Source organism: Accipiter gentilis, chromosome 21, assembly GCF_929443795.1.
Source record: "Accipiter gentilis chromosome 21, bAccGen1.1, whole genome shotgun sequence".
NCBI classification, from domain to species: domain Eukaryota; kingdom Metazoa; phylum Chordata; class Aves; order Accipitriformes; family Accipitridae; genus Astur; species Astur gentilis.
Window position 1 is genome coordinate 21,458,948 of NC_064900.1, and position 27,210 is coordinate 21,486,157.

A 27,210-nucleotide genomic window follows, 5' to 3' on the forward strand; every position below is an offset into this window, starting at 1 on the left:
AATACTGACTGCAGTCCAACAGTTTGACACATATCTGAGCATTAGGGCATCCAGGTGGGAGCTGCTTTGATCACAACAGGAGTGCCCCGGTCATAGAAAGACTGGCTAACCTGAAGTTTCCGTGTGTCATCAGAAAATTTACTTCAAACTGAGAAACACTACACAAAAATAGGTTTCACTTGAAATATTTGTTCAAAGTCCAGCTTTTGATCAAGTGGCATTTCCAATGAAACTTTGTATTTTCTGAGAAAATTCTTAGGCAGCTGTAGCTGTCAACACATCTAAAGTGTGATACTGCCCTCTGATAACTGGCACATTTGTACCTCAGCATATCAATTTCTGCATTTTCATGCAGCCAGAGGAGCAAGCTGATTCCCTAAACTACTTGCCAATACATCTCACATACAAGGAACAAGAACCTTTCTTGAAATGTCATATGAACTTAGCTCTCAGGTACCTCTCTGTCAATGCCACAAGCCTATTTTTTGATCTGACTCAAATCAGCTAATATTCTCCATGAGAACACAAGACTTGCAAACACATTTGGCTATTTAAGTTATGGGCCAATGATTATAGGCTTCTAATCTCAACATTCAATTTGAATAGTCATTTAAATTGATGTAAAGAAGCCATTTCTAGGGTTGATCTGTTACTGTTATGATTGCTCCAACTTATAGTGGAACTTCAAAAGGCTATGGATATAGTATGAGTTTGAAATTTAAGTTCCTTCAGCTCTCACATTTCAGCTGAGTGAAATAGCAGACTTTCTTTTTAATTGCTGGCTTTTCAGTTTTTGTCTTTAAAAAAAAAAGACATAGTCATACATAACATAAGCAACAAGTAAGCAAAATTAAAGAAATCAAGAAAAAGGTGTGTTCAAATATAATACACAACAACATATACTACAATCATTTTTATCCAATGAAAATGCATCATGTTTCCAATATAACATGCAGCACACACATAAAATTTACATTCTGTTTGTATACAGACTTGGCACAATTTTTGAAACCCCGGTCATCTCACAGGACCCTACATTTATTTCTGAGCTGCCTCACTGAAAAAAACCATTTAGAAACAGCTCATGGAGTGGCGAATCTGTTAACAACTCAACAAAAATATTCATTTCCTCATGAAGTTCAATGTGGGGAGACCTATAAACTGAGGATTGATGCAGAAATATATTTGCTCCATGAACTGTGCTGTCAGGGAAGGGATGGGACAAGGCAAGGTTTGCAATTGTGCTGACAAGTGCTGGTTGGGAGGATACTCCAATTACCTCCAAACAGGTTTTGCAAAAGGCATTTTTTTTTTGTAGAGGCCAACACGATGCTGTTTGCTGATGTTCCAGTGGGCAGACACCCTCATGCCTATCTGCAAAGTGCACCTGGGAGGTCATCCGCCTCCCTGGCGAGCTGCTCACCAACACCCCTCCGTCCCTCACCCACCCACGGCGGTGGAACCAACCTGAGAGGCTGCCACTCCTTTCGGAGCTGTTGTGGGAGCTGGTGGTGCTGAAATCCTGTGACTGGTTGTGTGGCAATCTATTAGCCAATCCCTCAGCCACGCGGTAGTCAGGGATGTAAAGCAAGGCTAAGGGTTAAAGGGCAAAGGTCACAGTGGCTCGTGTGATTAGTTGACAGCACAAGCACATGCAACACATGCAGTTAGCAAGTCAACAGCAGATGTCGTGGGCAGCAAGTTTTAATTTTTCTTTTTTTTTAATGTACACCTATCCTAGCCTAATGGAAGGCAGATGGCTTGGTGATTAGCACAGGACAAAGAGGATTAAATGCACAGAACAGTATATTTTGTGGTTGTGTTAGGTTCAGCATGCATGCAAGGTATGTAAGCATTAGTTATGGCAGATATGAAGTGTCTTACGTACCAAAAAGATTTTTTTAATTCATGCATAGATGATGCAGTATAAAGCCACGGGCTCTGGAAAATAAGAGCTGTAATTACCATTGTTGCCCTTGCCTTGGTCTGGGAGAGAGTAACCGAAGCCCATCAGGTCATTTTTTTGCTGAATTGAGCTTTTCCACTGAGGATCAGGTAAGTCAACAGCCAACTCATGGATGCTGTTGGAATGCAGTATCTGGGTGGTGGCATATGGTGTAGCTTGCGTTATTTGGCTGGAACTGTTGTAACTAGTTTTCGTGGTGAAGTCAATGCTGCTGTAAATGGCTCCATCAGAAAGCATAGTAGCAGTTTTATCTCCTTGCCCTGGCACCGGTGGCAGCACATCTGTGGTGAACATAGGGGAATGAAACAAATCATTGATGCACAGGAAGCCTGAAAGTATCAAGGTTTAAGATGAAAAATAAATGTGTCATTTTGCACGTTTGCATTTCAGCTGAGACAGGTCCATGAGCCAACGAAGGGAAGATGATGTACAACCATCGCCAAGCTATCAGCATCTGTGACAGGACTACCACTTGTCCTTCACGTCTCACTGCCTAAAACCATCTTTTTTATTTTTTTTTTCAGTACCTTCAACTGTGAAAGTGAAGTTTGGAATATTTCTCTACTGAAGAATGTTTTCAATTGTTCACTCTATGTCAGAACCAATGAAACAGTCTGGGCTTCAGGAAAATGATGAAAGGAGTGAATCTACAAATCACAGAGGAAACCTTCCCAGCAAATACGTAGCAAAATTCTTACATGGATGCCAAAGCTCTCAAAGTAATTTTTTAAGAACATCACCTTGACTTCCTTGAAGTTTTATGCATCAGCTTATCTAATTTTCTTTTTGACATTAGCTAGTACATTTCTCCTTTTCAACAAAAGAAAAACCTGACAAAACCAAGTTGCTCCTGATATATGAAAGAAAATCTGTTATGCTGAAGGGATTTAAGTGATCAGTCTCTTAAAATGGCAAAGCAGTTTTGATAATGGAGAACAACTTGTCCAAATACTCCAGTACATTTGCCCAAAAACCAGTACAGCGTATTTAACTAAACATCTGTTGACTTTTCTACATCTCTTGAATCCTATCACACACTGCAATTTGTACCTTTAATCACTTAGATTGGCAATCTCTCTCCTTACTAAACATTTTAGTGACCTTTGCTGGTAGAATACTAGATTTAGAAGCTGAGACTACTGAAGTGTGAAGAATCTAATGATGACTGGCATGACGTCCCAAGGAGAACCACAGCTCGACAACCCTCTTCCTGCTCTCTCAGAGGTCAATATATCAAATGGTACTATTTTTACAATTTATTTAGACTCTGAAAAGTTGAATCGATTCTGGAATTTAATTGTTAGAAAAATGCATCATTTATATGCCATTTGCTTCATATAGCTGGATGGCAGATGTGGATTCCAACTGTTAAACTGTACTTGAGATAATGCATACACCTATAGTGAAGATGTCCAGATCTCATTCTAGGTATCACAGACATTTTTATATACCTTAAGCCCCAGAGAGAAAAGATGATTCTTGCACCTAGACGAGGGTTTAGGCTCAGTTCCAGACTCAGACATGGGTTTTGTGCAACCTCAGGAAATACAGTTGTTCTTTCACTGTCTCAAGACTTTTCCAGCAATGAGATATTATACCATGGCCTCCTCCCACTGTTTTGTTGGTTTTTTTCCCCTGGGGTGAACATTTAGACCACACAACTATTTTCTACTACATTCATGTGTGTAATAGTGAACATTTTAATATGGACCCTAATAACATCTGCAGTCTCAGGGCAACAACACAATATTAACAATAAAAATGGCAATAACAAGTGCTCAGTAGAGAGACTGCAGAAACAGAGATTAAATTTGGGTCTATCACTATGATCTAGTTTTGCAGACAACAACAGGGAAATGGGCACAATCAAGTATTTAAAAAGCCTTAATTATATTAACTTATATATGTAGATAAATTGTAAGTGCAAAGAAAAATTACAATTAATGCAAACTACAGGTCATATTTCAAAATCAGGTTATTACTACCTATCTGCACACATCCAATGTGCTTTCTAGGGGCAGTACGTAATCATAAAAGCATCTATGTGCAAATACAGCATGGGATGTGAGAGACAAGTGCATTCCTATCCTTCTTGCATTTCATCCACAATATAAAGATTTTTCCTTTCCACAATCAGCTTCATCAAAGTATAATGGACTGAAGTTTAGTAAATGAATTCTGTTGCTGATGTATAACATGAAGTAAATCGAAGTAAGTCCAGCTCAACCTGTCTGTGTTGGATTTGCAGACTCACAGAAGTAAAAACTAGCAAAATGCTCATCTTTCTAGTACTCAGACATACATCTATCTTTAAGAGCACGTTCCTGGCAACTGAAGAGGTATCATCTCTAAACAGCCATTTTAAAACGGAGAACTATACATTTGCACATACTTGAAAGGAAAGTTGCATAGCTTCCCAGCAGCCAAGAATTTTCAGTCATTCTTACTAATAAGCTGAGGTTCTCCAGATGTTCTGGGAATTTCCAGTACAGCCACAGATTACTTTTTTGACCTCAATGAGATGTATACACTAAGCACTCAAAGAGCTATTAAAGTGCCATTTTCCCAAATGCCATAATCACCTAGTAAAAATCAAGTGTGATTTTCCCACCAAGTTGTCATAGCAAAAAAAACACACTGTACATTTCAGACCAAAGATGAACACACATTTCCCACTGGACACTTTCCCCAAAACTCTCCGAAATCCAACATGTTTTGTAACTCTTGAGATAAATGAAATAGTGCTAAAGTACTTCCTGAGGGAACCTCTTTCTTGCTGCCCTGGAAGACACAGTACCATTTTGTGGCCTTACATGCCTCCAAACTTAACCTGTGCTTCCTACTCACCCCTTTGCCCTCAATGGCTATCTATGACATAACATGGATTTCACTCTTAAAGGCAATGTTAGAACTGCCTGCCTCAGCTTCTGAGTTTCCAGAGTGATTGATTCCCACCTTACTGTTTTTAAAATTCTTACAGACCTTTTATATTATCACAGACCTTTTGAAAAGTAAAAGAGGCCCAGGTTCTATCTATACAGTTAATTCATGTTAAAAGACATCTGACTTCCTTAATGCAGAAGCATCCAAACTCCAACTGCTGAAACAAATAGGGATAAGTGGTCCCAAACCAGCCAGAATAAAAGTGTGAAATCAACTGTAAAGATCATGGGTGGAATTAAACTCCTGAAAATCAAAATATAACTGTTGCATCTCTTGGACAAAGTTGGACCTACGCCTCATCCGCATTGAAGCCAAAAGCTTTAAAACATGCTTCCAATTTCAGTCATATAGAGCCAAATGCTAAGAGAAAATGGTAATTTTTCTGTATTATGTGAGCTTATGAAAAGATGGAAAAGTACTGAAGGGTTTTAAATTCAAGATATTCACAACAAAGAAGCTGCCAGGTATTCAGTTGCCTTCTAAATATCATCAAAAGTTTTGCTTACTTTATAATATTTTTGTAAAACAAGAGCTTTACAACATTTTTATATGGAAAATAAATCTAGAGTGTTTTGTTGTAATTTTAAGTCACAGTAGTCAAACCACAGGCAAGAAGTTTTGCATGGGAACACAGAACTGATGTGAGGGATGATTTTCAGAAGCAGATTCTGATACAGTTCAAAACTGAATTCTTTTCACATTTATCAGTTTGATCGTTTTACAGATTTTTTTGCAGTTGCATTACATTTTAATGTATTTTTTATATATATAGTTGTCTTAATTTTTGTTTACTTATTTATGTCTTAAAAATATTTATATACTCATTTACGTTAGGAAGTCTTGTTCCGAACACCACTATGCAGAACTAGCTGTGTTATAACATCACAGAAACCAAGGAAACAACACAGATGTGAATATTACTATGACTTTTAAAAATCCCAATCATACATCTTTAAGTTCCCATTTGAGTAAAATGTTTGAAAGAAAATAACCCCTCTAAAGATTCATCACCATAATTATGAATCATTACCTCATCTCCGCAAAGGGCCTCCCTCAATTCAAAATGGACATAAACCCCTAAAAAACCTGAACAGTTCCCTTTTATGTATTCTTTCCTCCAATAAGAAGGAAAGTTTCTAAAGACCTGTGAGGACTTCTTCATGGATTATGGTTGAGACTGAGAGCAGTCCCTCAGCAGGAAGGGGATGGGTAAGGTGACAGCAACGATGTTCTTCTGTCCTTCTGCTGAAGGAACATCCTTCCTGCATCCCCCAGGTTCTTCTCTGCTCTTATGAACATCCTCCATTCCTGGCTACAGGGCCCTGCACAGCAGATTGCTCATCTCCACACAAAAGGGAATGAGTTTGAGCAACAGACACATTTCCCTTGAGATGATAAGCAGACCCTGTGTCACCACTGTGGGGCAAATTACAAACTAGACCTACATTTTAAAGAAGTAGAAAAAGACAAATAAAAATAAACATTTTAAAGTCAATTTTAAATGACATCTTGAGTCAAGCATAGAAAGAACTATAATGATAAAAATATTACACAGTGTTTATCATAGATGTTAACTAACAGAAGCCTATTGTATACTATACAGTGACTTAATAAAATGAAACCTACCTCCACGACCAAAATTGCCAAGATCATTGGGGCCACTAGTGCTGTTGTTTACTGGCAGACTCGTGGCAGGCCAAGAGTCTGCAAGCCAAGGATAACTGGGGTCACTTGCATTCAACAGACCTGGTCGACTGAAGCAGAATAAGAAAAAAAGATATGCAGACAAACATAAATATATAAATATATATTTACAAAAATTAAAATATCTGTGAGACAACTGATGATTGAAGAGAGCATATTACTATCCTCCTAACACCATAGGTAACAAACAGTTTAGGAGACTTTAATTTATTTCAAATTAAAATTGTGTAGCCTTTGATGATTTGAAGACCTTGAGCAGTTAATTAAGGTTATATACAAATCAACTTTGTCAGTAGAATTGGGACTAGGCATCCGTTGTGATTCTGCCAGAATCCAAATGAACTCCGTTGTCTGTGTGAAACAGGGGTTAGGCAGCACCATCACGGGATCCTACACCAGCGCTGCATGATAAATTACCACCTCAAGGGAGCCATCACTCAAACTGATTGCTCCCTATCAGCCATTTCCAGGACTTTGGGCTACTATTTCTTCCTTCCCTTGCATCCCAAATGCATGCCTGTCATCTATAGGCTCGCAACTCTTTCTTTGAGTACTCTTGGATCGTTTAGAGGCAAACAGGTTTGAGTTGGATTAATAGAAAATCCACAGGTATCTTTATCTGCCACTACTGCATGGCTTTTATATCCCTGTAACTCCCAGCTTTGAGAGCAGTATTAAACAGCAAGTACGTTAAAAGAGAAGGTACTTTCAGGCCATAAGGCACCGTGTCTCTCTCACCCCAGGATAAACAGCCAGAAATTTAGTAAGGCAGGTGGATTGTTTGTATTTCTATTTAACAGGGAAAACAAATCATTTCCTGCAGACGCCCCTTCCTCCAAACAAACAAACAAAAAAATCTACAGTTCTGCAGCTCTTCTAGGTTATTAATGCACTCATGAAGTTGGAGCAACATTTCCGATCATTGTACGTTATAGACCCCCACTTGGTACAATCCCTAAGAGAAACATAGGTTTCTATGGAAACAGCAATAAGAAAACCCATCCGCTTTCTTGCCACATCTACTTGCTCTCATTAGGCCTAATCTCTTTTTGCTAAAATATTGATTAAACGGGAGATTGGAAGTTATTACCAGGGCCTAATTACAATCTCCATATTGGCAAAGGGAAAATAGATGAGGATATATGGGCCCGTTATCAGCTTTTATCAATTTCAATTGAGTAGCCAAAGTTGTGGAATCCAGTCCTATCAATCTACAGCCTATTCATCATCCATGAATCATTTATTTCGTGATCGATTAAGTGTAATTGTTCACTCACAGCAATTTAGGGGGAGCCAATAAGGACTCTTAAACAACAAGCAACTTCATTTGCTAATGTCTAATTAATGCAATAAACATCCCAGTAACAAATGAACACATTCCTTGTGATATTTACTACTCATTTCTTCCAGGGCATCTGGGAGATATGAAACATCTGGGCTTGATTCCTCCAAAGTGCACAACAGATAGGTCATTAAACCTTGTGGTAAGCTACTTAACTCCTCCTAGCATTGTCAGTCTTCCCAATGATTGGTTATTACCCAAGTGCATCACCGATAGCATTTTTCAGATCCCTAATTTTAAAAACAAATACTATGGAAAGACCTTTATACAAAGAAACATACCTTCCATTGCTCATTAGTCCTCCATCTCCTCTTTGGAAAGTGACTGTGTTTTGATTGGAAAAACAAAACAAACAAACATACACACACACACACGCACACACATATAAGACAGGGAAAAATCAATTAGTAATAATTAAAAGTAACAATTCAAACTGCTCAGTGTCTGAGATCAGAGGCCTCTTGGCATCATCACATAATAAAGTACAGAGATGATAAGAAAAGGATCAAACACATTAGGGTTACAATTTGTTCAGGATTTCACTGCACATTATTAACATCAATTTGCTCTGTAACTTGCAAGGCAAACCAGCCGCCTGGGCAAAAGGCCTGGATTTACCCCAGGGCCCTTCATATGACTTCACGTTGCAAGACTGAGCCATGTGATGAAATTGTTTTCTTGGCATGCTTTTGCTTCAGTACATAATGACATTGCACCAGTGAGTTAATAACATCATGTCATAATGCAGTAATATAATGTCACCACACAAATATGCCATCTCCCAGGACAAATACAGAGGTGGCAGCTCTATTAGAGACAAAGGGGTGAAAAAAAGCATACAGCTGCACCATTTCCATTAGAAGTACTGCATAAGAACCAGCACCCACACTTAAATGCATACACACCAGTATCACTGGGAAGAAGTGTTTCCAGTCTTGCCGTGGGGGATGCCAACGACACATTCAAAGGGAGACAATTGCTTTTATGGTTCCATTCATGGGTGTTTGACAAAATGCAGCCTATCCCTTATCTGTCTTATTAACAGGATTACATTTCAGGGCAATATAGGTAAACCCACGTTACTGGTCAGATGCTAATTGACAACATTTGATGTTTCTTTTTGAAGCACTGGCAAATATTTTGAACCAAGGCCAACAGACTACTCTGGTTCTCAGTGGTAATATCCCATTATTTATTGTCAGGCATAGATAAGGCAGACTATTAAATTATATCAGTGTCCTGGACACCTGCATCCTTACAGGCCCCTGACAACATGAGTGTGTGAATTTCCGAGAGGAATGGAAGAGTCTGTGGCCAGTTTAATTTAAAATAGGCCTTGGTTTGGAAATACTATTTAGCTTTGTAAGACAGATATTCCCATCATTAAATTAGAGCTCCCAGAGTATTTGCAAGATTTTCCAAACGTTAGTCCAAACTACACTAATTCAAGATTAGGCTTTCTATTACACACCATTCTAATCAGACAAGATTACTACACCCACTAGAAATACTGTGAGCATTAAAAAAATTAGCAATGACATAAATCCACTGGGAAAACACTTCTGATGCCCTACAGAATCCTTGTTACTTTATTAACTCCTAGGATAATTTTACAGTCTACACTCAGCAAAGGGGACAAAACTGGCCCCTCTGGAAGGCCTTCTGGAAGACTGCTTGGGTAGGGTGATTAATTACCCTTCACTGTAGAACAGACTAATATCAATATCAGAAAATCACTGCAGTCATGTCACATCAAAATGGTTAATAGCTGAATTTTGAAAGGATGTAATCAAACCAATTAATGAAAAGAAAATCAAAATGCAAGTATGGGAAGTATTAAAGCCTACTTTGAAAAACAAGACATGGTAAAACATTGCAGCTAATTAATTTTAGAGCTGATGCTACTTTCATTCACACTGTTTCTAACAGGCTGTCAAATGACTGTATCACTCCCTGCTTAAAAGTGAATAATCCGAAGTGCTGTGGATATCATGAGTGAATATGCAGAGGTGGGTACTGTCTGGCTATGTTTCAAAGTATGTGGTCAAAAGTACATTAGATGCTGTTTCCTTTCTCCTCTTCCCTTTCAAATTTAACACTCCATTTCTCCAACTTTCTGCATTTGTCAAAGCGACATGAAATAAGGAAAATGTGAAAAAAAGGCGCATTCCGTAACAACCCTTATAAATAAAGTTTGCAAATTTAAGGGAATTCCAGTAAAACATATTTTCTGAAAACTTCTTGGAATTAATGCTCTTGTTTAGACTTTTGTCTACCAGAAATAATTTTCAAGTAATATTGTCACCGCTTGTATAGCACATACAGGTGTGTGAGATTTTAACTATGCATGTCATATGGAAAAAAAAAATCAATACTTGTAGTCTTCAAAATGTTTATATCCCTTGTGTACCTTCATAAAGCAAAGCTAAAATGGAGGAGCTAGTAGGAGACTGCAGCAATGTTTGCCAGCCATTTTATTTTCCGTGTAGTGAGGAATGGAAAAAACTCCAAGGCATGCTGTGAGAAACATATCAAGACGTGACATAGAAACCTCTTCTCTAGAGCCATAATTGCTGCAGAGTGGCTGTGGCATATAAGCTTGTTGAGAAGAGACAGGTATCACAGCATTTACTCTTTTTTCTTCTATTTGTGTATTGCGGTGGTAGTAACCGTTTCCTGTTTTTGTCCTACATTAAATAATATTACACCCTCCCAATATAAACTCTGGAAAAAAGGTTGAGCTCAGTTTATTAAAAAAGAACTTGTCTTGCAGCGACATTGTTTTTCCTGGGGAAGACTGTGCCTGACTTATGTGATGTGTATGGAACTGGGAAGGAATACAGGTTCTTTTGTTCACCCTCTACCCTGTGTACCAATGCACGGATGGTTATAATCTTCATGAGAAAATAAACAAGGAAGTATTTTAGTTACTATTCTTGGTGGAAAAGGCTCCGGAATATCAACTAAGCTAGCCAAAATTCCTCTTGAAGTGTGAACATGTCATCAGGATGTTACAGAAAAAAAATCATATTCCTGATGCCATCCATAAATGGGCTACCTGAGGCTGGTTAGAGAAGGTGCCTGCCTTTTAGCATCAATGTTGTGAAAGGAAAGACAGCTAACAACAGAAGATATGGTCAGGCTGCCAACACAAGCACTGTGTTTATCATTCCTGCCGTACGTTTTGTCAGCATTTTTGCCTGCAGTTTGATTTCTGCAATTACAAAACAAGTCTAAACGCCTGAATAGGAGCATACTTAATGCAAGGCAGGCTTGTAGATGTCACTGTAAAAATAAAACAGACAGACAGCTGGCTTTATTCATCCTGTCTCCACTTCAAAAAAAAAAAAGCAGAGCAATTTCAAGGTGCAATGTAAGAGGAGGAAGGGAAGGATGTCCCTATCACTGACCCACCCATCTCCCTTGCTTTTTATCACCGAGGAAGCAAAAAAGCTCTTTCACTGCTCTTTGCATCTGATATATGTTCTTAGAAAGGCTGAAGACCTGCAGGGATGAGATTGGTTTTCAAAAGAAGATGAAAAAATAACCTCTGCATAGAGAGATTTTGAAGGAATCCCCACCAGCTTATACTTCAAGGACTGTAAAAATGCATAAATATAATCCAAAGTGCATTTGAAATGCATAAATATTTAAGGAAATTATATTGTATATATTTGTATGAAGAACAGCATATGTTAAGGAGCTTTTCACATTCTTTCTATTAAATATATAAGGAGGTATCCAAACCATTTACTAATACTATCTGACAAGGTTAAACTTAATCTTCATGCCTGCTAGAATTGGAAAAATACAAATGTATAGTAAGTTGACATTCTGAGGTAAGAAAGCTTTAGAAAGCTTTCTGTATGCCTATCTCTAGGAGGCCACATTTTCCTACTACAAATGAAAACTTTAATGTTGCCAGCCAAGTCTCATTCCTTTTTCTGATAAGCTGTTCCTCAAATATGAATGTAGATTAATCCTCTTTTAATAAGCATTAACTCAGAGCAGATAATCAGCATACAAAAAATTTCATCAAATCTTCTGTCTACTGTTGGATGATTCTGTCAAATAATTTATCCTCATTTAACAGTTTCAGAAGTTGCACATAAAATGTGTAGCATTCCATAATTCTCTATCTATTTTTAATTTGTTTTTGTTTACTCAGTTTCATGAAATCTTTAATCCCAAGGAGCCCTAGTCACTAAATAAGCTTACCTACTCAGAAGTGAAAACACATATTTACTTTCTTCGCATGACTGATGGCCTAGACACTTGAAAACACCTGAGTATTCAAGTGAGTGGGTACTGGCACAACAATGAGTTTGAGGGCACAGGAAAGATAAGCAGATAAAAGAAATTTCTCGTATTTCTACAAATGGATTCCATCCCTTTGTTGTATAAGTGCTTATACCAAAAAATGAAAAGAGAATTGGAACTTCCAGTACAAAATAAACAAATTTCATTCTGTCACTGTAAGACGGGAATGAAACAATTCTTCTATTGTACGAGAAGTAGTCAGATATCTCTTTTGTGCCATCTATCTTTTCTCGTACCATGTAGAAAGCCACAGTGTGTGTTTATATCCAGGCAATCTGAGGAAAGGGTAACCAGAAAAATATAAAAAAAACAGTCCAGCAGTATTTTAGCTTTTACAGAAATTCACAAAAGTAAGACCAATCCACCCTTTATATCACAGAACGATGACTGAGAAGAGGTAATATCTGTACCTAGTGTCTCTGTGCCGGATTTGGTTTTGCCAATAGTATGCCATTCATCCCGAAAATGTATACATCTTGTACAGCTGCAGATGATGACACTACTACTTACCAGTAGTAACCTAACAAACATAGCCAAAAAGCATATGTTTTGTAGTACTGATATTACTGAGAATCAATGCATGGTGAGTCATGATGGGGGAAAGAGAAGTGGAGGAACAGTGATGTACAGAATTGTGGCTCAGTAACTACTGGAGTCACTTCAACTGAAAATAAGTAAAAAGATGATTTTCAATATCACTTTATTTGTGAACATCTAAGCAATAATCAGTGCTTATGAAAATGTTCACAAAGACAGAAAGCTTAATGAATTTAACTCAATCAATTATTCTTCTCTGGTACAAATCTTTACCAATTGCGTGACATTTGCTGTTTGCTCTTCTCCTACACAGAGTGTTACAGTAGTTTAACCACACAGCAGAAATTATACCTCTGAGGAGCCTAGTAAGAGAATACAAATAACAAATAGTCCTAGTGAATGACCCATAATCTGAAAATGACACGAAAGAACATTTTTAGCAAGTAATTACATAACTGCAGAATCCAGACTTTTAAACAACTATTTTTACTGGTTTAAGTTCTACACATATGCAAATACAACAGAATAAAAACAAAACAAAACAAAACAAACATTTACATCAGATATAACTGACAAAATAGTTTTTTGGTTTGTGCCCGAAATAGAGTAAGTATATGAATATTCCACTAATACATTCAATTCTCTTTATTTCACAGTCAAATCTGCACATTCTGCAACTTTCTGAAGGAAGAATTTAAAGCAGATGTCTGAACAAAAAGTGTACACCTTCTAAGATCTGAATATAGTAAGATAAATTCCTCTTAGTAAAACTTTATTGACAGCTGTCTCTAATAAGAGTCTGAAAGCTACATACCACTGTCTAAATATTTAGATCTGAAACCAAACTGTTTATGAATCATAATTTTGAAGGGAACAACAGTTGTGAGTGTCATCAAACCTCTACAAGCATAGATATGTTTGTCTAAATGATATTATCAATGGCAAATTCAAACATTAGAGAACTGATATGTTTCTGAAGGAACTCTGGGTATAAAGATAAAAAACATGGACTATGTTCTTTCATAAGAACAAATTTTTTTTTTAAGTTAATGATTTTTTTTGGACTTGACTACTGGATGACTTAGGTTCTCAGTGCCTCCAGAAATGATTATAGGCCAGGAAATAGAACTATGTGCTGTTACAGTTCTAAGAAGTCCCTGAGATGTCAAAACTATTTTTCAAGAAGCAAATTTTTGGCAGTGCCTCTGAGATATCCTAGTTGCCCAGCACATGTGGATCAACTGCACTGAATCATGCACAGTCACTGTGGCTCCAGCACGACCCTGTGTCATGCCAATGTATCCTACAAAGACAATGGGAAACACTCACCACAGTTACAGACAGCTGGCAGTAGCATAATCACAGGAACCGAATACAAGGTGCATTATTCAATTTTGGGGGAAAAGCCTACATTGTGTCTCAAAGAAAAGCAAGTAAAGTGTTTAGGGTAGGATGTGTTGTGCCAGAACTTACACTGACTTGAACAAACCTGCCCAGAAGCCAGAGGACCGATTCCTGAGCCCCAGAGCTTCTTCATGAGGACACTTCTCCCTCACAATGTCACAGGCCCCTGGGGCAGACACCACCACCTTTGCTCACCTGCCTCGGCAGTCATCTGCTCTTTCCTGCTAAGCTAAACACTCAGGCTGTGGCTGAAGATAAGCAAGAGTGAGAAAGCAGCTAGCCAAGCATGAGGACCGGTTCAGCAGTGCAGTAGGAAGACTGGCCTCTATCACATGAATGGCAGAGGGGACAGAAGAAGAGATAGCTTTGATAAGTGCAACTGAGGGGCCAAGCTACATGCAAAAAGCTTTACAGACTTCTGCTGGAAAATGCTGAGATTTATCAGCCTTTTACACTGTAACACAGAGGTATAATTATTTTTGAGTTTTTGAATCTTGAGCTTAGGTATGAAAGCAGAAGCTAATTATTTGTATTAATTATTACTATTAATTGTATACTTTATTTTTCCTGGCTATCCATATGTTGACTAAGCTGTTTGCAACCTGCTGTTTCAGCCACACTTCATTTATTCCTCTCATATCTTTAATCATGCTTACCATAATGGTCTACCGTATGCTATGTTTATTAAAGATATGAAAACTAGGATATCAGCTTTGAATTGGGTAGGCAGAAGAAAAACAAATGCTTCAATTTCAAAAACACTGTAAAGGCAATGCGTGCATAGGTTAATCACTAGATTGCGTGAAGATCTGAACCTCATGGTAAGGCCAACATATATGCAACTAACAGCTGAAGTGGAAGAAAGTTCCATTTCTCTAATTAGATCTTCAAAAATGTTCGAGGTACTTTTTTTGAGCTTTAAAATAAAAATTCAGTTATATACAACTAATGCTTGTTTATGTTAAGTTAGTTCAAGCATCCCGTCCTGCAAATTACTTTCAAAACTGCATTATTTTGAGGAGTTAGGTGAGTAAGAAGTATGCAGAATTATAATGACAGAGACATTAATGGTGGCAGATTTTATGTTCCCCTGAAATCACTAGGAGAATGAATGCTACATTTTTATCACAGATAGGCAGCAGAAGTATTTCTCCTTGTATTTGCTTTTAATTCTGCATATCTCACATGTTCATAAACAGCTAATGTTTGCAATGACGTGTTGGTGAGGTAAGAGACAGACTAATGGACAGTACCTGCAGGGGTGAAGGTGAAGGACTGAACTGCAAAACAAGAAAGCAAACACATTGTGAGTTACACACCCTGATAATAAGAGCTAATTGCAGGGCACGAGTTTCTTCTGGAATTTATTCAGTTGTGGTTGAATATCATAAGCAGGACATAACAGTTGAGCTTAAAGCACTAACCAGCCAGCAGCCAATGAGAAATGATGGTTGGAAAGGTGAGCAGTGAATGTTGACAGTCACATTTGAAGACTTTCTGTGTGGACATGCTGTTCTCCAAATTGTAAACATTAGGGTGAATTTTGAAGCATGATCTGTTACAAACTTTCTTTGCCGAAAGCATACACTATTTCATAATTCTGATGATGAGAATTCTGTGTCATGACACAATGTTCACATCACACTTAGATGCAGCAAACATCACGAGAAGGAATGAGTTGCAGGAGACACACTGTTTATAATGACTATTATAATTATTTACAGCTATGCATTTTAAGGTATAAAAGACTTTGCTCTCAATCTTCCCCCCCCTCCCAACATGCCAACTCACATACAGGGCTAATAATTCTGCTTTTAAAAAAAAGAGTAGTCTTAGCTTGTGTCCAAAGTTTATGTATAGGACTGTTTCCTAAGAGGAATAAGAGTACAGCTGTCTCTTAATATGAAAAAATCTTGGGATCTAGACTGATACTTCATATAAACACATGTGTAGGTGTGTGTGATACATGTTAGTTTCTCAGTTAACACCACCCCACCTCTCAGAGAGTAAAAGTCATTGCTGTTAAAGGAAAGAAAAAACACCTTGGCAAAAAGCATAACCTATGAATGATACAGGGCACATGGTGATGCAAGGTGAGGTTCCACAGAAACCGAGTCAGCCCAAGAGCTGCTGAAAGGGTCTCTCCTTGCTCTGCTTCCACTGCTTGTCTGATTTCTTCTTGGGCTGCCTTGTTTCACTAAGCCAGTGGAAAACTAATCCAGCAGGAAGGATTGAAAAACAACACAGAATAGCTTCCTTCCGGTTTAGTGAGCCCAGACAGGATACTGAGAAGCCTGATGATGGCTAACACCAAGGTGAGGAGGCATAGGACTGTTTGGCTGCAAGCAGGGTATGAATGTTGGGTTTTGGCAAGTTGTTAGAGATGCTCAGCCAGTTAGGGAACCTGTGCCCTTGGGTTTGCATGTGATAACTTGTAAATAGAAGAGTACTGGTGTAACTTTAGTGTGAGTGTGATATAATGTCAACATTAAATATGCTGTGTCCTCAAGTGTGCAAATCTTGCTCAAAAAGGAAATGCTTTCTCTTTTAAAATGTTAGTAAGCACTACAAAAGAACCCACCCCAACATTTGAAGAACAGTTTTTTTGTGTTAAATTAGGCAAGTGACCCATTTTATAGTAATTCACCTGAGTTCCTAAAAATTCATAAGAATCCTGAAGCACAGAATGATACACAAAACAAACAGGTTTGGGGAGGAAGAAAATATTTTCATTTGGCAGATGTATTTATTTTTCCAAATGTAGTTTTCAAAAACTAATCTGCAACTGGAGCAACACATTTGGTGCAAGAGGGATCACACTGTGAGGGCATTCCAAGGTGTTCTACCTCCAAGACAAAACTTTTTATGGCTTCTGCCACAGGTAAATGCTGACCACACTTTTCTGTCTAATACACCACTCTCTTCTCCAGCTATAGGCATGGAGTCGCTGATTAAGTACCCCCATTCATTTCCCATGCGCATGGCTTCAAAGACATGGAAATGCATGAGAATGAAGAAGGAGAAGACCAAATACTTTTTCTAACATTGTTTATGAGGTTTTAGTCCAATTCACACTTGAGCACATAAATGGAGCTGGACCACCAACAGAGTGCCTTCTGAGCAAAGAGCAAGAGGTACGCTTAATCCTCTTTGTACATTTGTATGCTAGATGTACTGGAGATGTAAAAATAAAGACTGTCTTATGATAATGATGGAATGTGGTACCGAGCAATGCACTTAAAGCTTCTCATACACCAGCATTTTCACAGCATACATTTAAAACAAGCATACAAAATTCACCCAGGCCACCTTTGCTGTAAGTTCAACGTGTTGGGTTTTTTTTAAGTAGGTTTAACAGCACCTATTCTCTTCATGATAGAACCTGCTGAGATGGTAATAAATAGCTACTGTTCTTACCAGCATAATTGCTGAGCCCCTTCCTCTTCTTTCTGCGCCAGTACAGCCAGATGCTGAAACCCATCAGAATTACCCAACATGCACCACCGATGCCAGCTATAAAGGCAGGTTGTTTGACAACATCAGTGATTTGCTCAGTTATGCTGTTGTTATTTTCAGTGATGACAACTTCGTTACGACCTCCTGCACAAAAGAAATTTGACAGAACGTTGTTATTATGGATTCTGTAATACAAACAGGAACAAAGTACTGCGAATGAAAATTTTAAAAAAACAGTAATGCACCTCAAAAGAACTATCCACACTAGGAGAGCTTTAATGAGTACCAATGCATACCTGAAAACCAGTATTTCTAGAAAGTAAATCCACAATCCATTGTAATTTTGCAAACATATATTTGAAAAGATAGCTTTATAGCACTCTCCCAAGTAATCTAACAGATGATGGTCCAGGCCATTTTTTAACACTATACAAGTTTGTTGGTTTGTTTTTACATAATTATAGACAGAATACAATTATGAGAAAATGGATCATAGGAAACCAGTAAAAACCCCTCAAGCTCAAGCAATCAATAAATAGCTTTTTCCAAATGAAAAATCCAAATACAATATGTGCTACAACATCAAAAGACAGTTCCTTCTCTCATTGTTGTCAGCATGCCAGAAATTCTTACTTAACTCATTTGGTTTTGCTGCATGCTAGAGTTTCCAGATTTAAAATAAAAAAATAAAATAAATGTATTTTCAACTGGGGCAAAGATGCATTTTACAGCAATTATTTCATGGGGAAAACAATCCATACAAATCCTAAGTGCACCAGCTTTGACACAAAGCAGAAAATCATGTAGCTAATGGTAGGCTTTAAACAATCACAGCAACAAATGCTATTTTTTTTCACCTAGAAGAGGCATGACAAATTCTTAACATCAAGCTATAAGAAATAATTATGACATGGAATACCAATTGAAGTGGTATGCACCAAAATTACTATATAGGATCTTAAATTGTGTATATTAGATTAGAAACCTGTAAATTTCAGTAGATGCTCCCATTGTCTTTTTTTCCCCTCTTTCTCTAAAAGGGAACTTTTCTAAAAGGAAAAGCTTGCTGTCTGGTTTGAAAACAAATGCTCATAAAAAAATGTGAATTGAAATTCAGGAAATGCTAAAGCATATAGTTCTAGGGCCAGCACTTTTCTACTTCAAACCTTCCCTTGTCGAAAATGGTTAGTTTTAAAATTAAGAAATGTGGAACGTATTTTTCTGCAAAGCATATGAATATTGATTATATGTACAGTTGATATAAACTGCCCACCTCTGCAGTTCTGAAATTGGTAAAAGAATTATCCATCATTTCCGGTAAAAGCATTTATATACCTCAATCCTTGAAATGTTTATGCAGTATTATCAGATGCCTGTATGCATGCTGAAGAGCTGCAAGAGTAGCTACTCTACTGAGGCAAAGAAGATGCAAATACTATGATTCTCAATTATGAGAATCTATCGCACACACGTAAAGGGGGTAGAATATGGCAATGAAACACTGAAATGGTCATCCAGAGGAAATTATTAGAAGTATTGTAGCATTATGCCTTGCTGTGAAAACATACTTATTCCTCTTCTATAATTCAGCAATGGCTAAATTTACCGCTCACTTCTTTCAACAGAACAGCCCCTCTGTCAGCACACCAGCTTCAGCTCAAAGCAAACAAACAAGGTTGTTGGCTAAAGCAGATGTGAGAAGTCGGACACTTCCAGTTTTATCTCCATGGACACCTCTTTGCAGGAGACCCAGTCAAGTTGCGAAGGAGGATCCCTCCCAGAGGGCCCGTCGGGCGGAGCGTGCCTTCCCTGCCCCAGCCTGCCCCTCTGCCATGGGGACTGGCTCTGCCCCAGTGCTGCCCCAGCCAAGACGCAGCTTCAGGCCCTGGGCTGCATTCAGAGCTGGTCTGAGCTACTCAGGAAGAAACGCGATGCACTGCATTACATTGCTATCACACTGTTAATGATCTCGGTGATTTTATTAAGCTTTCTCTCTTTCAGCACCATGTCAATATTTAGTAACGATGACCGTCTGCTTTTGTGAACAGACTGCTGAAACTGTGCTAGAGCTTGGCTTGCTTTTAGTAGTTCTCTGCAAGAAACAGAACAGGCGTCACACAAACGAAATAGGTCCCACAAAAGGATGCGGACAGACTACGCCTGCTAATGTATAGAAAGACAGTACGCCAGTACTGGTACCATGTACCAGTCTATATTGGCCATGCTGGTAAGCTTTACTAGCGTCAGGGCCTGGTAGCTGCAGCTGTGCTTTCCCATACTTTCTTATTTTGTCTTGCCACTGCCAAAGGCCCAATGGTTTCCAGTCCTGATGCAGTAAGCGAGAATAAAACTCAGTGAGCACCATGACAAGGAAAAGAAGGGAGGTAGCAGTGGCTCCTTTACCGGATTTTCCCCTTTTTTTTCTGCCCATGGATCCAATCCATAGGTGCACCCCAGTGCTGAAAGAGGAAGTGCTGAGAGTAAAACTAGTAGAAAGAGGCACTCTGTGGCATGCTCTTCTAGGCATACAATTGATTTTCTAGTAGAAATCAGCATGGGAGTTGATGTTGCTTTAATTGTCATTAACTTTCAGTTAATTTCTGTGCCCTTTGGAGGAGAGGTAAAAGCAGCAGGATGGTGAGGAAAGAGGTAATGGTGCTGCTTTGGAGGCAGTCATGCTGCCATGGAGAAGAGCAGGCAGGGAAGCGCTTCAGACACACTGGCTTTAGGAGCGGCTGCTCCTGGACTCAAGAAAAGAACAACTACTTCCTGCTAAAGCCTCCAAAAAGTCCAAAGATCCCGTTTTCTTCTCTAAGGTCAGAAACCAGTCTTTTGAGAATGGAAGATGTAAGAACAAACTGCAGAGAGCCTGGGGAGAGCTTTCAGCAGACTTTACACTCTCCCTCTCTTCTAGGGGAAGGTGCAATTTATCTCCAAATTACCTTCTAAAGTTTGCAGTCTGGCTGTTTGCTCTTACCCTTCAGTGCCAAGCAGTTACAACTGCAAAAGTAATAATTCATTTAAATGTCAAAATAACATATGCTTTGGGAATTTGATGACCAAAAAATAAATGGATACAGATGAATGTTACCCACTGACATTTGATGAAATTAATATAGTTGTTGGGGTTTGGGGAAACAAACGGCATTAATTTTGTATTGTTTTATATTATATTTAAGCAGAAGTAATAAATATGTCATTCAAGGTACCAATGTACTATTTCATATACTGCAGGTGTTTCTGTAACAATGCTGTCAGTTCAACTAATTAGAACATAGACAAGGGAAGTGTGTGACCTGTAACGCTCCATTGTTCCTGAAGACAAAAACATAATGAAATATAATGTCTTCCACCCATTGGAGAGTAATGAAGAACAAAACTAATTTGTCGGACCAAAAATTAATTAGACATATCAGATTCGATTGTACCTATTACTGTGAAAGTTTGCAGCTGTTCCTCATATTATTATGCCAATGATGGAACATAAGAGTGAACAGGCCAACTGATGAAGAGAAATAATAGCTATACCATTAACCAATATTGCCATTATCTCCAATTATATTTTTCTGGTTTTCCAAGTGAAATTTTTTAGCGTATCAATAGTGATCATAAAAATTTTATTCTGGATTCTCTTTGAGTTGTCAATAAAATTTTTCAGTGTCCTGCTTGAAGTATGGGCACAGGATTCCTGTAACAGTGACACAATTTCTAACTGAAGAAATAATATACTTCCTACTGCTCCATATTCTCCTACGCTTGCTTTCTGGATGGTCATGGGTCTGTTATGTAGAATTGGTCTGGGAAGTCAGTAGTTGATTATCCATCATGAAAATCAGTTATTTTCAGAAAAAAACTTCTTCTTAGAAGAACATATCCTATATTTAAGGATAACATCTTCTTTCTTTTTATAGACTGGACTCTGTATTTCATGACAATGAAAGTCATACTGTTTAGCAACATGGCTTAATTCTTCTGCATCACTGACCTGCTCTCTCCATAATTCAGTATTTCTGCAGTTGTTCATTCTGTTTGCAAGATGTTAAGTAGCATAGTCAAGCACCAGGCCATATAGGACTCCATTATAATACAATCGCTCCATAATGTTTTCCCATTCATGATGATGTTTTGAGGTTTATTCATTAGCTCATTTTTAATACATGTAATTATTTTTTAAAAATATACCTAAAAAATTAATTCCCTTATTTTATGTTCTTGATTCTTAGTCAAACATAGAGTGGTACCAACTCAAATTTTCCAGGAATGGTATCACTTAAACACTGTTACCTTTATCAAGCAAATTTATAGTCCGAGAAATAACTGCCAGCAATTCATAAGCAATAGAAAAATGGGACCTAAAGAAAAGGGATGTACAAACCATACAAGTAATAACCACATCCAGCTTCAGGCTTCCAAAAGGGAAAACAGAAATGAGAACAGAAACACAACCCAAACAGAAAAGACTCTACTTTACACACAAAGGACTCTTAAATGTACAAAGATGCCACCAGACAGACTTGTTGAAGCAGACATTCTGGGATCACTTAAGGAACAAATATCACTGTAAGTTTAACAATGCAAAATTAAGTCTCCAAATGCCAAATAACTTTTTTCTTTCTTTTGTACTTTATTTGCATCCTAACATCCCCTTCCTCCTTCCTGCAACAATACAGTTCTCTCCACATTTAACTCTCGATTATACTAGACATTTTTTGTAAGGGAAAAGAAAGAATGAAGGGCTGTACCCAGATGCGGGGCTGAGCATTCTGGGAATCATCCAGCAAAGCACTTTCGTGCAAGTTTAACTCACAACACATTAAGTGACACAAGGCTATGTACGTGCTTAAAATGCAACGCCCCTGTGTTTAGTGCATAGGTAGATGGACTCCCTAGTGAAATAAGAAAAAGAAGTCCTGCTTAAAGCAAATGCAATGACAGACTAGTCTCACAACATCAGTTATTTACACAGAGGTCCAAAATTCAGGCCTATTAAATACCAGGTTTCTTGCATTTTCAAAAATCAATTTCTTGCTTTCAGTCCTAAAAAGCTTTTCCCCCTCTTTTCTTTGGCATTTTTGTGGCTGCCGCCTTCTAAAACCAGTGCTACCTTCACCTCCACTCTTATATTTCCTTCTCCAGTGACAATATATTTAAAGCTGACATACCCCTATTTCTGTTTTGATGCATAAGGAACTTGAATATCATTAAACATTTAAGCAATGTTTAGGGGACAGCCTTTTCTAAAGGTCTACACATAACAGAATAGTCCATGTTTGGGATATTGTGTTGACAACATTTTCTAGATAGAAAATATTTAATAACAACAAAAGACCCACAAACAAACAAAAGCCCATTAAGTAATAACTGTATTAGATCATACAGATAAAAGCAACAAAATTCTGGTGTTACACACTCAAAAGAGGTGCTGCTCTGCACAGCTCAATTCAGTTTTGCTAAATATGGTTACTTCTCCTATTCTTACCCTTCCCATATTTTTCCTGACTTTATATTTTCTACTTGAGAAGAATTTCAGAAGAAACAGAATCTGTGTTTCCCTCAGGTCAGGAAACTAATTCAGCATGGAAACCACTACTAAGAAACAGTCCTTTCAAAGGCAGGGATGATAATACCACCTTTGCTCTCTATTTGGACTAGAGGCCACTTATTCTTTGACAGAGGAAGATCATCTGCTTGGGATGCCTGCGAAACACTGACTTCAAATGCTCAGAAAACTAACTGTAAATAGTGCCTTAGGCACCAACGGTATGAGTAAGGCAATATTACAGTCATCTGAGCAGGAGAAAGGGGAGCTCAAGCTGTTAGTGCCATAAATCTCTCAACCTGCAGAAGTGGTAAATTCATTTTTAAAAAAATTAAATCAGTTTCACTAGATAATCTGCATTTTCTCATATGTCTCAGGAACATAATTCCCTCCATTGGCTCCGAGAACTCTGCACAGAGGACACAACATCAGCAGGCAGTGGGACATTAAAAGCTAACTAACTCTATTCAAATCTAGTCTTTTGCTCCATGGATTTTTATGCTTCCAGAAGTGATTTATGAAAGCATTTCTGAAAGTTGAAACAGGCAAAACAAAGCAACAAACCAGACAATCACTTACCAATTATTATGGGTTGTGGCTCACTTTTTACTCCCACACCTGCACTGGTGCTTGCAGCAACTTCCACACGGTACTGAATACCTGGATACAGGCCACCTATTACTACAGACCGAATGGCTGCATCTACTGTTTTGTTGATATGAAATCGAGTCTCATTACCTAGGCACCAGATCTGGGACAAAAGTTCATGTGTTAAAAAATACGAAATTCTTCATACTCAAACAATTGTGCATAGATATGACATATCAAGGTATTGCATAACAATCACTTATTTTGGACTTCTTAATAATGTTACTGTCCAGAAGTAGCTGGAATTGGGATGATTTAGTTTAGCAAGCTACCCCAGATTAGCACAGGACCAAGCTAGCTGCGAAGACTGCTTGCAAATACCTCTTTAGACTTCAGCTCTCCATGGAGTGTAAATTCTGCAGTTACACTTCTTAGAAGCACAGACCAGAATCATCCAAGTGAAAAAGAGGTGTTATACATTAATTGAAATCTTGTTCAGTAATGTGATTATCACCAAACCTTTCCTAAAAAAAAACCCACATTTTTTTCATTCTTAATTTCCCGCTGAATAACAAAAGGACACCAAAATACCAGCACAGGTTGAAACACTTCTTAAAGTACTAAAGAAACAATTTTCAAAATTCTTTTCAACTTCCTTTCACTGCACAACAGGGATACGTGCAAATTCTTAAATGGAAAAAGTACAAACTCACTTTTTACTGCTGCTTTTGTGATTACTTACATTGTTCAGGAATCCAGAGATCAGTTCCTGACTCAATTATTCTCTAATTAAACAGAAAAAACACTCTATAATCTCAATTGGCATTTTGTGATGAGAACGGTCTATAACTTCGGTTATATCTCTCTCTTGCATTTTTCCATAGGCTTTTCCCAAGAAGCTTCAAAACTAAGACCTTTTAGGGATTCGTCTTCAGTTAATGTTATCTGCATATACTGCTTCTGTATTATTAAAGAAAGCATTTACTACCACTCAGGAAAATCAATGCATAAAGATATCACATGTACACTACATAATTATAATAGCAGAAGAAAGCAGTATTGTGGGAACCACTATCAGCAATCAACTGATGTGTCTGAGCAACAGCAATGCTCTCTTTACCCTTATTTTTGACCCTACTAAGTGTTTTATCACACCTTATCTTTTTTCTGCAAGACACTGAGGAAGATGTGGAGGGCAAAAGAAACACTTGTTCTCCCAAGCTCAGGTAAATCTTATTTGCAGGCCAGAATGCATTAGGGTGAGAAACTATTGCATTGATTCTTTCACTCCTTGTCTATCCTGATCTGAGGTTACAGCAGCTATGAGATGACCCTAATTAAAGGCATTTAATTCATAAATGAATTTACAGGCACCCTGATGCCTGATGTGGAATCAAGAGATCTACATTCCATTTGTGAGAAAATGTACTGTGAAACCTCAGCGGCTGTTTCATACTCAAGAAAGTATTAAACTCTTTGCACTACATTCACTGTAGCCAGCTCACTAATCAGGCAGCCACCTAATCTTACACAGAAAGGATGTAATAGGTAGTGACTCCAGCTGTTTTTATGAACAGCCTAGAGGTCTGAGCACTCACCTGGAACATGGCTTTTATTAACCATCAGCCCACTTTGTCTCATATCTACATAATTTTTTGTTTAGGAGTGTGCTTTACTTATTTGCTTATAAGCCCTTGATGGTTAATACTGACTTACACTGGAGTCAGTATCAAGATTAATTAAGCCAAAAGATAATTATTAATTCATATGAAAATGAGATCAATAGAATACTGAGATTAATAAATCTTGATATTGACTAAAAGCAAAACAAAAGAAGTGCTATGCTAAACATAAATATTGTAAGCATTTACGGCATCCCTCTGACCCAGCCATAAGCTGGAAGAGGTTGAACTATTAGCTGATTTAGAAATCAAGCATTTCGCCCTTCTTGATGCTGTGTTCCCTCAAGATACAGCAGGGGAAAAAAAAAATCACATCTTTTTGTGTGAAGTAAGCTGCATCCACCACTTCCACCCTTTGTTGGACTGTCAAGAAAGCTGCCTTGCTCTATTTCAATTAAAAATTTTACACTAGGTATACAAGTCAGCCACAGCAAAGTTATTTAACAGTGTGTTCCATGGTCACAAGCCTGTGACAATGCTGAACCTTGCCTGATCATTTTCTCCATAGTCCTCCACCCCAATAACACACTGCCCTTTTTCCATGTTATGAAAATATACTTGTGCAAAAGTGAGCTTACTGGGAAATTACAGACTACAACAAAATTTAAGAAGATATATAAGGAGTGGATACTTTTAGCCATCATAGCAATAAAGAAGGAGAAAACACAACCAATGCAGGCAACTCTCATATAACAAACTCTGGATATAGTAGTGGTGTTCAACCTGTCCCTTGGAACAAACAACCTAGCACTTTAAGTTGTGAATCTTGACAGAGATAGTACCCAGAAGAAGTCTTAAAAAAAAATTACAAACAATTCTACAAGCGGTTGGTCCTCTTTCTCTGTATAATTATATGGGCAGCTGTATATGTTGTCAGAATCTAAATCCATAAACAGCACTATTGTTCTGTAATTCAAGCAGGCTGTTTCCTTAAACACACCCATTAGACATCGTTTCTACCTTATACTCCTGGATGACTCCATTTTGGTGATCTGGAGGGGGAGGATCCCAGGAGATGCTGATGCTTGTGCTGTTGTGGTTTCCAACTGTCAGGACAGTAACAGACTGAGGAGGGGCACTTGGAGCTACACCAAGGAGAGGGAACAAATAGAAGCAAGATGTTAATCCATTTGCTAGAGCATGAATTTTGCTGAAACAGTGTAAGAGCAAGCAGACAGTATACAAAGTTCACACTCCCTGCAGGCCGAGGTATGCACATTTTATTAGGCACTGACAATTTTGAAAAATGCTTTTCTGAAGAGAAGCATAGTGCTGAATGACAATGTGGAATTGTGGCAACGGAGAATCAATACAAATCACTCCTATTTTATTTATATTTAGCATTTCTTAAGTTTCCATTGGAATTATTCTCATGCTTGCATTTGTTTTCCATAATATGCACAGATAGCTATGGATATATCAACCAAGTCATAATGTGAGGCTGCTTCACCTGGCCTGAAAAGCGTTTTGATTCTTGTTTCCCCACATGGTCTAATAGTAATGTGAGCAGCAGACATTTAAGGATCTTTTTTTGTTTCCTCTTTATTCTCCAGGAAGACATTAACTTAACAGGTTTAAACATAAAACCTTGCAACTCCTGGGTGGAAAAGTGTTAGGGTATTCAGGGCTTTACATCAAATGCCAGTGAATAGCAGAGGTGCTAAGTTAGGTCAGATATATACTTATGTCCTCTTTTCCCTAGGCAAATTGCTTTCTCTTCAGAGTCTTG

General features: G+C 38.0%; 1 protein-coding gene across 12 annotated transcripts in view; it reads right to left on the minus strand.

The window, feature by feature from the left end:
* ROBO2 (roundabout guidance receptor 2) overlaps positions 1-27,210 on the minus strand; it is a 947,974-nt gene that overhangs the window by 43,596 nt on the left and 877,168 nt on the right. For 8 of the 12 annotated variants that reach the window (XM_049824867.1, XM_049824864.1, XM_049824874.1 and 5 more), the window contains 7 exons: positions 26,442-26,566; positions 23,791-23,962; positions 17,634-17,816; positions 8,237-8,279; positions 6,536-6,663; positions 1,966-2,247; positions 1,468-1,593 (listed from right to left, as the gene is read on the minus strand). In XM_049824867.1, coding sequence (XP_049680824.1) covers positions 1,468-1,593; positions 1,966-2,247; positions 6,536-6,663; positions 8,237-8,279; positions 17,634-17,816; positions 23,791-23,962; positions 26,442-26,566 — 1,059 coding nt within the window. The remainder of the gene's footprint in view (positions 1-1,467; positions 1,594-1,965; positions 2,248-6,535; positions 6,664-8,236; positions 8,280-17,633; positions 17,817-23,790; positions 23,963-26,441; positions 26,567-27,210) is intronic. The other 4 variants (XM_049824876.1, XM_049824871.1, XM_049824872.1 and 1 more) reach the window with 1 other exon arrangement.